This window comes from Chiloscyllium plagiosum, unplaced genomic scaffold (assembly GCF_037043375.1).
Source record: "Chiloscyllium plagiosum isolate Xiang-an unplaced genomic scaffold, Cpla_swu_hap1 HiC_scaffold_21, whole genome shotgun sequence".
Classification (NCBI taxonomy): Eukaryota; Metazoa; Chordata; class Chondrichthyes; order Orectolobiformes; family Hemiscylliidae; genus Chiloscyllium; species Chiloscyllium plagiosum.
Genome location: NW_028270159.1, coordinates 21114287 through 21129181, shown reverse-complemented (window position 1 = coordinate 21129181; position 14895 = coordinate 21114287). Strand labels below are relative to the sequence as shown.

Below are 14895 nucleotides of genomic sequence, written 5' to 3'. Positions count from 1 at the left end.
CCTTGTACTCGAGTCCCCATGCGATAAGAACGATTTTTGTGTGGTATATTTGGTATCAAACACAGGAAACGAACAATCTTCAATTCCAATGAAGTACATTGATCCTTCAGTCTCAGGAGTTTAAGCTCAATCTGCAGTCCCAAGCAATCAAATAGCACATGAGGCCTACTCACTTTGGCTGGACAAATTTTCAAAATGAAACAGGGAGGGAGGAAAGGGAGCTATAGACAAACTCTATTGTATCACTGCAAAGTCTCTGGAATCCTAAAATAGCCATAAGACCACAAATCATAGGAGCAGAAATTAGGCTATTCAGCCCATTGAATTTGCTCCATCATTCAATCATGGCTGATAAGTTTCTCAAACCCATTCTCCCGCTTCCTCCCTTAACCCTTGATCCCCTTGATAATCAAGAACCTGTCTATCTCAGTCTTAGATATACTCAATGACCTGGCTTCCACAGCCTTCTGTGGCAATGGATTCCCCAAACCCTCGATGACTTTTCTTCAATCTTCAACATTTGGCCATACCTTCATACCCTGGTTAAACTGCCGTCAGACCGGTATCAGGAAACTAAAAAAAAGTATAGAATAATCCATTGGTGGAAAATGATCCAAATGGGAACAAGGTTTTGTCCCAAAAGAATCCAGTGTTTACAGTTACTGAAACCACTGTAGAGGAATATTTCAAGGCAATTCATGTCCTTAGTCTTTGGATCCCTCTTCCTGAACACATGGTAGAAGCAGAGTCTGAATACTTAGAGGCAGAGGGAGGTAGATTCTTGGTAAGTAGGGGAAGCAGTGACACGTTATCAGGATGGGTGTGAATGTGGATTTGAAGCTACATTCAGATCAAGTAGGATCCTATTAACTAACAAAGCAGGTCTGTGGAGCCAATTGGCTTATCCCTGCTCCTTGCAGGAATGTCCCCCCCAACCCCCCCACGATGGTAAATTCTCTGCACATTGATCAGTGCTTACCTGTCACTGCTCGTTGATCGTACAGCGCCTTTCCTGAGCTCCTCGTCCACCCCTTTCCGGGCCCATTTTTTCTGCTTTGGAGCTGTGTCAGATTTGGTTGTGTTTGATTCAGTCGTCAAGCCTAGAATGACAACATGGAAAACACTCAAACTTGGAGCAAAGGGGTAACAACAAGCTCATTGTGCTGCTAGCTGGGTGCAGATTAGGGACATCGACTGGACCTGACTGCAGTCAACACGCTGCCTGTGAGCTTCATAATTAAATCCAGCCGCTTGCAATATACCTGACAAGAAGTTCCAAATAATGGAAAGGTGAAAGGTTGGTGAGAATTCCACAACTATGGCCAACAGATCATGTCATCGTTGGCTCATCCAATTCTCCTGCGTACTGGTAATGAACATCAGGATATGCTTTGGTTTATCTGCCAATAAAAGTGCTTTAGGCTTCAGACAAAATTCTCACTTTAAATCAGCGTGACTACAGCTTAATAGAATTAGCCAGTTAAAATTTCAATTTCCTTATAAACTTCTTTAGTCTTCTGAAGCAAACATTAAAGCTTAATAGAGGACTGTTTAGGATCACTGGACCATAAACCACACTGTTCTCATGAGTATTAGAGTCCTAGCACAAGAGCAGAATATCTTTCCTCCAGCATTGCATATACATTAGTTTAGCTTCAGGTAAAACTGCAGACAAAGCTCATTACTTGCCTGAGTGTACCATAATTGGATAATGCCCTGGAAACATGTAATACGCATTGCTGAAACAATGAAGCTGCTTCATTAGAAAGCTGAGATGTAATGGTTGTGGTAACATTTTTCTCATCAACTTGATCTCTCTTTAATAAAATATTGATGGTCTTCAGCTTGTCCAATGATTCATTCATTTGTGACGACTGAATACTGAATGCTGGAGACTCTCAGCTGCTAATACACCTCGCTTTACAACTGAGGTAAGGTTGGCTTTTTTGATTTTTGATGCCCTCATGTCAGAAATTAAAAAATCACAGAATCATACAGCAGTAGAGTCAAGGTCATTCAGTCCAACCCATCCATGCCGACCAGATATCCCAACCCAATCTAGTCCCACCTGCCAGCACCTGGCCTATATCCCTCCAAACCCTTCCTATTCATTTACCCATCCAAATGCCTCTTAAATGTTGCAATTGTACCAGCCTCCACCACATTCCTCTCTGTGAAAAAGTTGCCCCTTGGGTCTCTTTTATATCTTTTCCCTCTCACCCTAAACCCCTCTCCTCGACCCCAGGGAAAAGACTTTGCCTATTTATCCTATCCATGCCCCTCATAATTTTGTAAACCTCTATAAGGTCACCCCTCAGCCTCCGACACTCCAGGGAAAACAGCCCCAGCCTGTTCAGTCTCTCCCTATAGCTCAAGTCCTCCAACCCAGGCAACATCCTTGTAAATCTTTTCTGAACCCTTTCAAGTTTCAAAACATCCTTCTGATTGGAAGGAGACCAGAATTGCATGCAATATTCCAACAGTGGCCTAACCAATGATATTAGCCATCTGGCCCATCAAGTCTCTGTCAATGTTGTACTCTGCATGAATTCAGGAATTACAAGGCTACATTCGACCAAATGAGCCATCAAGGAACCCAGGCAAAACTGGAGGCAATGTGAATCAGAGGAAAACTCTCTGCTGGTTGGATTTGGCACTGAAGAAACTGGATGTAGTTGTTAGAGGTCAGTCATTTCAGCTCCAGAATATCTCTGCAGAAGTTCCTCTGGGTATGGTCCTAGACCCAACCATCTTCAGCCTCTTCATCAATGCCCTTCCCTCCATCATAAGGTCAGAAATGGGGATATTCACCGATGACTGCACAGTGTTCAGCACCATTCATGACTCCTCAGCTACTGAAACAGTCTGTGTTCAAATACAGTAAGACATGCACATTATCCAGGCTTGGGCTGTAAAGTGGCAAGTGATGATCATGCCACACAAATGCCAGGCAATGACCATCTCCAGCAAGAAGCTAACCATCATCACTTAACCATCAAGGGCATTACCATCACTGAATTTCTCACTATCAACATCCTGGGATTACCATTGGCTGGAAACTAGCGTACAAGAGTGGGTCAGAGGCTAGGAATCTTGCAACAGGTAATCTTCCACCATTTACAAGGCACAAGTCCCCACTTGTCTCAATCACTGAAGTTCCAACAACACTCAAGAAAACTGATACTAGCCAGGACAAAGCAGCAAATGTGATTGGCACCATATCTACCAATATTCACTTGCTTCACCACTAATGCTCAGTCGCAGTCATGTATACCATTTACAAAATGACTGCAGAAATTCTCCAAGGCTCCTCAGATAGCATTTTCTAAACTCACAGCCACGTAAAAGGACAAGGGCAGTAGATAAATGGGAGCAATGACACTTGCAAGTTCCCCTCCAAGCCACTCACTATCCCAACCTGTAAATGTACAGTCATTCCTTCACTGTCACGGGGTCAACGTCCTAGAACTCCCTCCGTCCTAGCCTTGTGGGTTTACCTACACCAACTGGACTGCAGCAGTTCAAGATGACAGCCCACTGCCATCTTCTCAATGGCAACTAGAGATGGGCAATAATGGCCCAGTTAGCAATGTCCACATCCCATGAATGATTTAAGAAAGAAGATTCCTTTTGTCTAATCCCAATCTCGAATGTGTTAATTGAATCCTTTAAATGTTCTTCAACATTGAGCAATTATTTAATTCTCTACCAAAGAACTTCTGGACTCTGCTTCTACAACCATTGGTGATACAAGATTTCACATTCTAGCAAAACAGAAATGGTTTACCAAAGAATGTTTCCATTAACAAAACAGCATTCCTATATTTCAGCAGAGCAAAGGTGGTAGCATCTTTTTCTGAAAATCGCAAAGGCTTGGCTTCAGGTCTAAGATTTGAACACAGTCTTATGAGTAAAGAGTTATGAGTTATTTATTGTCACATATATCTAGAAAGAAACAGTGAAAGGTGTTTTGTCACCACAATGCAACAAGGTCTGGACAATATCCAGGCTTGGGCTGACACGTGGCATGTAACATTTGCATCACAAATGCCAAGCTATGACCACCATCAACAAGAAGAGAAAGTGAGGTCTGCAGATGCTGGAGATCAGAGCTGAAAATGTGTTGCTGGAACAGCGCAGCAGGTCAGGCAGCATCCAGGGAACAGGAGAATCGACATTTCGGGCATAAGCCCTTCTTCAGGAATGAGGAAAGTGTGTCCAGCAGGCTAAGATAAAAGGTAGGGAGGAGGGACTTGGGGGAGGGGCGTTAGAAATGCGATAGGTGGAATGAGGTCATGGTGAGGGTGATAGGTCAGACTGGGGTGGGGGCGGAGAGGTCAGGAAGAAGATTGCAGGTTAGGAAGGCGGTGCTGAGTTCGTTGGATTTGACTGAGACAAGGTGGGGGGAGGGGAAATGAGGAAACTGGTGAAATCCGAGTTCATCCCTTGTGGTTGGAGGGTTCCTAGGCGGAAGATGAGGCGCTCTTCCTCCAACCGTCGTGTTGTTGTGGTCTGGCGATGGAGGAGTCCAAAGACCTGCATATCCTTGGTGGAGTGGGAGGGGGAGTTGAAGTGTTGAGCCACAGGGGTGGTTGGGTTGGTTGGTCCGGGTGTCCCTGAGGTGTTCTCTGAAACGCTCCACAAGTAGGCGGCCTGTCTCCCCAATATAGAGGAGGCCACATCGGGTGCAGAGGATGCAATAGATGATGTGTGTGGAGGTGCAGGTGAATTTGTGGCGGATATGGAAGTTTCCTTTGGGACCTTGGAGGGAGGTGAGGGGAGAGGTGTGGGTGCAAGTCTTGCACCTCCTGCGGTTGCAGGGGAAGGTGCCGGGAGTGGAGGTTGGGTTGGTGGGGGGTGTGGATCTGACGAGGGAGTCACGGAGGGAGTGGTCTTTACGGAATGCTGATAGGGGAGGGGAGGGAAATATATCCTTAGTGGTGGGGTTCGTTTGGAGGTGGCGGAAGTGACGGCGGATGATGCGCTGTACATGGAGATTGGTGGGGTGGTAGGTGAGGACCAGTGTGGTTCTGTCCTGGTGGCGGTTGGAGGGTCGGGGCTCAAGGGCGGAGGAGCGGGAAGTGGAAGAGATGCGGTGGAGGGCATCGTCGACCACGTCGGGGGGGAAATTGCGGTCCTTGAAGACGGAGGCCATCTGGGTTGTACGTTTTTGGAACTGGTCCTCCTGGGAGCAGATGCGGCGGAGACGAAGGAATTGGGAGAATGGGATGGCGTTTTTACAGGGGGCAGGATGGGAGGAGGTGTAGTCTAGGTAGCTGTGGGAGTCGGTCGGTTTACAGTAGATGTCCGTGTTGATTCGGTCGCCTGAGATAGAAATAGAAAGGTCAAGGAAGGGGAGGGAGGAATCTGAGACTGTCCAGGTGAATTTGAGGTCGGTGTGGAAGGTGTTGGTGAAGTGGATGAACTGTTCAACCTCCTCGTGAGAGCACGAGGCGGCGCCGATACAGTCATCGATGTAGCGGAGGAAAAGATGGGGCGTGGGGCCAGTGTAGTTGCGGAAGATGGACTGTTCCACATACCCTACGAAGAGGCAGGCATAGCTGGGGCCCATGCGGGTGCCCATGGCTACTCCTTTCATTTGGAGGAAGTGGGAGGATTGGAAAGAGAAGTTGTTCAGGGTGAGGACCAGTTCAGTCAGTCGAAGAAGGGTGTCAGTGGAAGGGTACTGGTTGGTACGCCAGCTCGCAGATACCTCCTCCTACTGCTCCCTTGACCATGATCCCACCCCCCACCACCAAACCATCATCTCCCAGACCATCCATAACCTCATCACCTCAGGGGATCTCCCATCCACCGCCTCCTCCCTCATAGTCCCACAACCCCGCACCTCCCGCTTCTACCTCCTGCCCAAAATCCACAAACCTGACTGCCCCAGCCGACCCATTGTCTCAGCTTGCTCCTGCCCCACCGAACTCATCTCTGCATACCTCGACACGGTCCTGTCCCCCTTAGTCCAAGAACTCCCCACCTATGTACGGGACACCACCCATGCCCTCCACCTCCTCCATGATTTTCGCTTCCCCGGTCCCCAACGCCTTATCTTCACCATGGACATCCAGTCCCTGTACACCTCCATCCCCCATCACGAAGGACTCAAAGCCCTCCGCTTCTTCCTTTCCCACCGTACCGACCAGTACCCTTCCACTGACACCCTCCTTCGACTCAAGGAGGAATAGCAATGCTGCAGAACAAAGCTGCCTTATGAAGCCCAGAGAAGAGGCAAAGCTGGGGAGCAAGGCCTGGGAGACAGCTGAAACCTGGGGCAAAGGCAAGGCTCGGGAGAGTTAAGGGCATGGTCTGTGAGTAAAACAGAAAATCTGGGTTTGGGAGGCGGCTGGAGAAGAGATCTTCTGAGAATGCAATCCACAAAGAAAACATTTGGAACCAACAACAGTGTGAAACTGTCAATGTTAAATAGATACCGAGAATCGACGTTTCGGGTATAAGCCCTTCTTCAGGAATCTGAAGATTCCTGAAGAAGGGCTCATGCCCGAAACACGTCGATTCTCCTGCTCCTTGGATGCTGCCTGACCTGCTGCACTTTTCCAGCAACACATTTTCAGCTCTGATCTCCAGCATCTGCAGTCCTCACTTTCTCCCAATGTTAAATGGATAGTTTGCAATTCATTGATTAATGACCTTAAAGTGAAATAACTTTGAGCAGAGTGACTTTAAGTGAGGACATACTGCACAGACACTGAATCATCCACGAAACTCAACTGAGTGCCAATACCCTTTTTTGGGCTCAAAATTGCATTCGCTTTGAGACCAATCTTTATTTTCTCAAGATCTGTTTAAATGTGAGTCATTAAATGTTAAATTGTCTATGAATCGGAACAAATAGGTGACTGTACTGTTTTTAAAAATTAAAACAGAATTCCTTGATCTATTTAAGAACAGTGATTGCATGCAGTTTGGTGAATACAGTTGAAAATCATTCAATTGTTGGTACTGAGCAACACACAATTTTTTTATCACTCTCGCTCCCACCTGTGATTTTAAAATCTCAAAAATATGTTGTAAGAACAATACAGAACCATTTGCTCCTAACTGTACTGTAGTCATTCTCATAGCAAATTAAAACAATTTAAAATAATCTAAACTGTGCCTTTGGGTTGCTTAATTTTCAGAGTTTAGTTGGATGCAGACCAGTTACTGAAAGTGGAAACTGTGCAATGGTAAATACATTGATTAGCGACTGATTTTGAATGAATTTCATAGGCACAGCAACTGAGCTGAAACTCCAGCTGAGAGACCATGTGGAGGGCCAATTAAACTCATCTGTTCCTCCGAAAGGTACACACTGAAGAAATAAGATTTGGGTCAGTCCAACTATTTTCATTAGTTTTAGGCTTCAGTTACTTCCTCTAAAATATAAAGCCCTCTATCTTGAGAAATAATCTGCTTATTTGAAAATCACAGTTAAGGTCTGCTGAATTAATTCTTCCTTTGCAGCATATTACAGTTTATAGTTATTTTAATCAATTTGTACAGCTAACCACGGAGAGAAAAGAAGGAATTGTAGGGTACGCTATTTGATCTCTCTGATGTCTGCTTTGCTAAGACTATGGCTAATTTCTAACCTACTCTTTAAAGGGCTGCACTGTGGCCAAACTTGGCTTAAAAAAAACACTTCCCCAGCAATCAATGCTGTTTATCATAGAATCGGTACAGTGTGGAAATAGGCCATGCGGCCCATCGAGTTCACACTGACCCTCCGAAGAGCATCTTACCCCTACCCTATATTCCCTATGGCTGCTCCTCCTAATTTACTGGACGCTATGGGCAATTTAGCATCTTTAGATTGTGAAAGAAAACCAGAGCACCTGGAGGAAACCCATGCAGACACGGGGAGAATGCGCAAACCCCACACAGACAATTACCTGAGAGTGGAATCGAACTCAGGCCCCTGACGCTGTGGGGCAGCAGAGCTAACCACTGAGCCACCATACCACCCTTTTTAAAAGGAGGAATCCTGGTTGGTCCTTTGGTTAACCAAGACTGAAGCAAAGGGATAGGGGAGAGAGCTGGGAGAGGGGAGGAAAAAAGGGGACGTCAAAATAGAGACAGAAAGAGGAGGGACAGTGATGAGAAACAGGAGAGAAGAAAGAGTGTATTCAAAATAGAGAGACATGGAGGAAAGATAGTCAGAAAGAAGAGGGAGGTCAAGTTAGAGAGAGAGAGAGAGAGAGAGTGAGAAGTTGAGGAGGGGTAGTGAAAAGAAATAAAAGGGGAAAGAAAATCAAAATAGCGAGAGCCACACATCCAAGAAAGCCAGTGATAAAAGGGAGAGAGAAGGAAAGAAGGAGTGATGAAATAGGAGATTAAGGAGAGCAACAGAGAGGGGGCAGATTAGAAGATGATGAAGAGGGGGGAAGCACACCCAAACAGAGAGTGCAAGAGGAAGAGAAAGTCAAAGGCAAAGAGAAGATGGAGAAATGAGAGGGAATAGAGAGATAGGAGAGGGAAGAAGGGAAAGGAAAGGTGATTGAGAAGAGAAAGTGACAGAGAAAGTGATAAAGAGAGTGAGTGAGAGATTCATAAGCAGAAAGAGATGAGAAAGAGGAAGAACATGTGATTTAAAAGCTATATATCAATTGCAAGGACACCAGCAGGGTGTTTGTTTCAATTGAGTACAATTGAAGTGAAAACTAAAATGGCTAACCTCCAGCCCCTGCTAAAACACCAGTCCGAGGGTCTGCTCAGACAAACCATGTGAAGTAACCAATAAGTTACAGTGTTCTGTTCTGTTGCGTTTCAAATCTGCACCCTGACCTTATCAGAAATCTGATTTTGAACAGCACTGCATCTTCTTTATAATTCCTCAATTTAACAGCTGCTCCAAAATCTGGGGGAAGTGCCAGGTACGGATAAGACAAGTTGGGTAATTCAATGTGTCAAATCCGACTTGTCAAGTGGCTTTGAGCACCACAGGGGAGCTACAGTTTGTCATTCAGGAACAACCCTTACCCAACAACTCTTTGCGTGTTCTGCATGCAATCTCTTTGATCTCCATGCGAGAAAGTGAAAGTGAGTGAGCTACAGGCATTGCTGCGATTCCACTAGATGTCGGCGTGGTAACGACCTTGGCAACCAGAGGTGACTTCAGAGGCCGCTCAATGCTTCTTCCAACGAGGTTACTGAGAGGAATCTTGTAAATGTGTTTCCACTGAATTTCACCTTAAAATAAAACACAATAGTGTTAACATTTCAACTCCCCCTCCCACTCTGCCGAGGACATGGAGGTCCTGGGCCTCCTTCACCGCCACTCCCTCACCACCAGACGCCTGGAGGAAGAACGCCTCATCTTCCGCCTCGGAATACTTCAATCCCAGGGCATCAATGTGGACTTCAACAGTTTCCTCATTTCCCCTCCCCCCACCTCACCTTAGTTCCAAACTTCCAGCTCAGCACTGTCCCCATGACCTGTCCTACCGGCCTATCTTCTTTTCCACCTATCCACTCCACCCTCATCTCTGACCTATCACCTTCATCCCACCCCCATTCACCCATTTTACTCTTTGCTACCTTCCCCCACCCTCCTCCCTGACCTATCACCTTCATCCCCTCCCCCACTCACCTATTGTACTCTATGCTACTTTCTCCCCACCCCCACCCTCCTCTCATTTATCTCTCCACCCTTCAGGCACTCTGCCTCTATTCCTGATGAAGGGCTTTTGCCCGAAATGTCGATTTTCCTGCTCCTTGGATGCTGCCTGAACTGCTGTGCTTTTCCAGCACCACTCTAATCCAGAACAATTGTGTTAGCAACAACCCATCAGGCACAGGGGGCTGGTAATTGTTACCAATTGTTACATTGTTACCAATGTTATCCAGTGAGATTGATCATTTCTTACACTAAGCACTCATATTCTTAACATACAGATTTTTGCAACTTTGCTGCATTAAACATAGAAACATAGAAAAAAAGAGGAGGCTATTCACCTGTTCCACCATTCAATCACTCAGTTCTCTGTTGCTGCTTTTTCCTCATAGCCTTTGATCCTTTTAGCCCTACGAACAATACTCTAACTCCTTAAAAACTTTAAATGTTTTGACCTCAACCGTTTTCTGCTGCAGAGAATTTCACAGGCTCCCCACTTTCTGGGTGAAGACATTTCTCCTCATCTCGACTCTTAACTGTTGTAGAATGTCATAACCAAATAAATAGATTATCTACTAATGTGGTGTCACTGTTAGTGATGATAACTAACTAAAAATGATTATTTAAAACCTAATATATGTTAATAAAACCCTCTGTGTCAAATTAACAGAATACTCCAAATAACCCATTTCCTGATTATAGTGGTGATGGAAATAGGTACAATATTAATAAAAAGGGAATTGGACAGATATTTATAATGAAATGATTTGTAGACTCTGGAAAAACACCAGGCAACTGGAAGTAATTTACAATGTTTTTCAGGGAGCTGACCCTCAGCACTGCAGGCCAAATAGCTTCTTTTTAATTCTGTGAAAATGAACATCATACTTGATGGAAGGTACGTTGTGTACCATATTGTGGCTATATCCAAAACATTCACTATCTGGAATCTCAGCAATCATTCTGTCAGTGTACGGACAGAGATATGTATATCTTCTTACACTCAGTAATAAAGACAAAAATCTAGCTACAGCAAGTTGTTCAACCCGGCAGGGGGGTGTATCAAACAGACTCTTAACAATAATAATCACATCAGTAATCTTAAAATGCATGATGATCTTAATGGCCAGTGAGTTTTTAAATGTGAAGTCCTTAAAGAGTTAGTCATCATGTTTTTCAGTGACATTGCAACTCAAGATTTGGAGGTGCTGGCGTTGGACTGGGGTGTGACTACCACCTGATGAAGGAGCAACGCTCCAAAAGCTAGTGCTTCCAAATAAACCTGTGGGACTATAACCTACATTGCAATTCAAGATAATGTAAGTATTAACAACACGGGGGGTTGCCAATATTCATGAGAAAGCATTGTGCCCACTCAGAACAGGTTTCAGCATCACTGCTACAAACAGCTCAGAAATAATCAGCATTAGGTAACGACATAAACCAGAAGGTGGCATGTTGGAGCCAGCACATCATTTCCGCAGAGACAGGACAGGTCTGCAATTATCCACAGGCTGAGTGTTATTAACCACACTGCGGCTGAGTATTTAATTGCACTGTGTTGTGCTGATGCCCATTAATACTCATATTCAACATTACTCCTCATTAAGACGTGCATGCATAATACCCAGTTAACTAGAATTTAATTTTGCTAGCCCCTTTTAAAATTTTTATTGCCATTGGAGTCATGAACTTCTATTGTGTGGGATTATTTTATGAATCGTTACCATAATAGAGTTATTTTATGATTCAGCAACCAGGGGCAGATCGCCTGCCAATAGTGAATGTGTCAGGCTGTAATCTCTCAACTGAGGCACCATCCATAAGTGTAAATTCAGCAAATCTGGTGGAATAATAGGAGCAGACAAGCCAAACTTCACAATACACATTCCCACCAAGTGAGACTCTGCATTAGGAATGAAGGTCCTCAGAAAGTGACTCAGTGACATTGTCTGCCTGGCAAGCTCAACAACTGAGATTTCTAACCTGCAACTATAAAGGTACAAAATACTTAACCTCAAAGACTATCCATGATAACCTAGCTGTTCTGAACAAGAGCTGAGCAGCATTATCAATCCCTGTCACACTGCCAACAGAAATACCAAATGTACGACACAACCCTGCCAAGAGTTTGCAGTATTTTCTGTAAAGTCACTGTTGTTTAAGGACTAAAGGTAACAAAAACTTGAATTCGTGATGTGGAGGTGCCGGTGTTGGACTGGGGTGGACAAAGTTAAAAATCACACAACATCAGGTTTATAGTCCAACAGGTTTATTCAGATACAGTAGCTTTTAGAACAATGCTCCTTCATCAAGTGGTTGTGGAGTATAAGATCATAAGACACAGACTTTATAACAAAAGATTACAGTGTCATGAAACTGAAATGATATATTGAACAAACCTGGATTGTTAAGTCTTTCATCTCTTAGCATGGGTTGCAAGTTTCGGTTCATTAATATGCAAATCCCTGTAAATATAATTCTGCAAAAACAAATTCACCCCGTAGACTGATATCTATGTGTGCGCGCATGAATGAGAGAGAGAGAGTGAGTGTGTGTATGTGCGAGTGCGTGCACACACACACACAAGTCTATGGGGTGAATTTGTATTTGCAGATACATTCTATTTTGCTCAAAAGATGCACAATCTGCAGGCAGTCAATCCATGTGATAGTTTGTAAATTCCATTTTGGAAATAGAACCAGTCTGACTCAAGATTGGCATATAGACTCTGCCTTCACACCTTTAATACATCATCTGAGCTGAGATGCCACCTTTTGTTATAAAACCTTAAGTTATCTCGGGAAGGTGACTTAAATTAAGTTCTGGGATTTACATATTAATGAACCAAAACTTGCAATCCATTCTAAAAGATGAAAGACTTAACAATCCAGATTTGTTCAATATATCATGTCAGTTTCATGACACTGTAACCTTTTGTTATAAATTCTGTGTCTTACAGTCCTACTTGCATTTGCTAATGTTGAGTATCTCTGATCCATGCCATGTGGGTGCAGTCACTCAATGGGTACTGAGCACAGGGTGGTATTTTCCCCAGGAAGGAGTCAAAAACACCTCTAACTTGTGTGAAATATCACCCGCACAGGAACTGACAGTAGAGATCACAATGTGTGTGTGTGCTTTGTGAGCGTGTGTCTGCACACATTGTAAGGCTACATAACATGGAATGACAGATTTCTTTACCTTGTAGTTACAGCTGTGAATGAGCAGATTTTAATCGATAGAGGGATTGTGTGAACCAGATCTTCCCCATCACAGCTCGGTATCACTCCTGCCCCCCCCCACTTTGCATTTCCACAAAAACCTTTCAGCTTTTAATTTAGTTTGATCTCAATTAATTCAATCACTTGAGTCAAATCACCAGAAAATAATTGTTTTTCATAATAATAAGTGGAATCTAAAAGCTCTGTTCTATAATTCTACTTATCACCCTCATTAAGAAAAAACTCAAGCAAGTGAAGAGCTTGCAGATGCTTACGTGGGGTGAAGGGTGTAGGCGTTCTGTTGCTGTGACAATAACAGCAAAACAACTCCAAACAGAAATATTTCAGAATGACTTTATGATGGAGTCAGTTTGTAATGTACAAGTATGAATGGAAAATCAACTGGGCCTACTTCTGGGCCTACACTTACTGCAATGTGTTACTCTAACTGGGGAGAAACGTGAATGGTCAGACTCCTCTTTGCTGAGGCAACGTAAGTCAGGGATACATCAATCTTTTCTCTGCCCAGTAATTGTTAGCTGTGACTGAATGTTCATTCTGAAAAGTAAATTCTCAGCAAATCTGATTTTGTTTAATGCACAGTCAACATTGTGAAACAGAGTTGCCTTAGATTAATGGAATTATAACAGTGGAACATCTTTACCAATGCTACGTCTGAAATTATATTTGGATTGGCAGAACGTTTTTGGCATATTAGAGATGAGATTTAAACCTACTGCAAACTCACCTGCTTGCAGGGATTGAAAATCTACCTCCTGTTTTGTCAGAAACACAAGTGAGTTCCATTTTTTTTGGGGACTGACTTCCGAACAAACTATTCTTGTACATTCCAACAGCAGAAGAAAAAAGTCTCCTTTTTGTCACAATGATAAGGACCCTTGATGTTCATTTTAAAGCAGGATTGATCTGATGCTGATTGTTATCATCTTTTATGCCAACAAGCTACTATTGAGTCAACTAAATATTCAAACCAACAGGCATCTTGACTAATGTCCCCACTATTTCACCTTGTTGTCACATAAGGTGATCCAATTGGTTTAGAATTTTGATATTTCCTTTAATCGGGCTGGGGCAATAGGAAGAATTGGATAGTTTTCATTCATCTGTATGACCTCACCCACTATCTCAAATTGCAAATATGTACTTTCTACAGCAACACTTCTATTTAACTTTTCAGTCTGGAATTTCATAAAACTCAACATGGAGGCCACCATAGTCCCTGAGGACCGTTAGAGAGAGAGAGAAAGACAACTAGTTACAAGTTTAAGCTGAGGATCACTGTCCTTCAGGTGAGGTTGAGAAGCCAGACCCTCAAGGTAACGTCAGCCAGTATGAGAATCGAACGCAATGTTGGCATCACTCCATCTCACAAACCGGCTGACCTCCAGCTGAGCTAAGCACCAGTGTTAACACCTGAGATTGAATGTTAATGAAACCAACATGTGAGGATGAGTTCATTAGCAGGTTCACAATCTGTTTGAATAAATGGTTTTTATATTAAGCCACAGAAACCCCTTTGCCTGATCATTTCTTGGGGCTCATATAAAAGAGAAATGGGATGTTGGGATTTCCATTAGTAAGGGAAACCCATAAAAGACGTTCAATAGCACAGATCAAGGCAATTCACCAGATCTTAAAATATTTTTACTCCATTGCCAATGAGCTTGATGCAAAGTTAATTTTAAAATGGACAATGCCAAGTTCTCAAGATACAGATGGAGTAGAGATGAGGAACCCAATTAGTTCGAGGAACAATGAAGTCCTTCAGTGTAACCTTGGCAGGATCTGGTTTTCAGGAGGATGGATGCCAGTACAGTGAAAGGCCATTCTCAGATACCAGGTCACTATGAGTCTAGAGTAGGCACACTTATGGAAGCTGGAGGTCACCCTGTGAGATTTTTGAGAAGCAAACTAGAATTGCTTCTTAAAAGTGAGCAATTACAGATGGTCAAAGGGACTTTACTGCCCAGATGAACAGATTCCACAAAGCTTTGGTACAAAACGTCAAAAAGCTGAACAGACTGC

General features: G+C 43.7%; 1 protein-coding gene across 7 annotated transcripts in view; it reads right to left on the bottom strand.

Moving 5' to 3' along the window:
- Window positions 1-14895, bottom strand: part of garnl3 (GTPase activating Rap/RanGAP domain like 3) — a 451733-nt gene that overhangs the window by 13780 nt on the left and 423058 nt on the right. For all 7 annotated transcript variants that reach the window (XM_043720251.2, XM_043720250.2, XM_087998395.1 and 4 more), the window contains 2 exons: window positions 8992-9201; window positions 980-1100 (listed from right to left, as the gene is read on the bottom strand). In XM_043720251.2, coding sequence (XP_043576186.2) covers window positions 980-1100; window positions 8992-9201 — 331 coding nt within the window. The remainder of the gene's footprint in view (window positions 1-979; window positions 1101-8991; window positions 9202-14895) is intronic.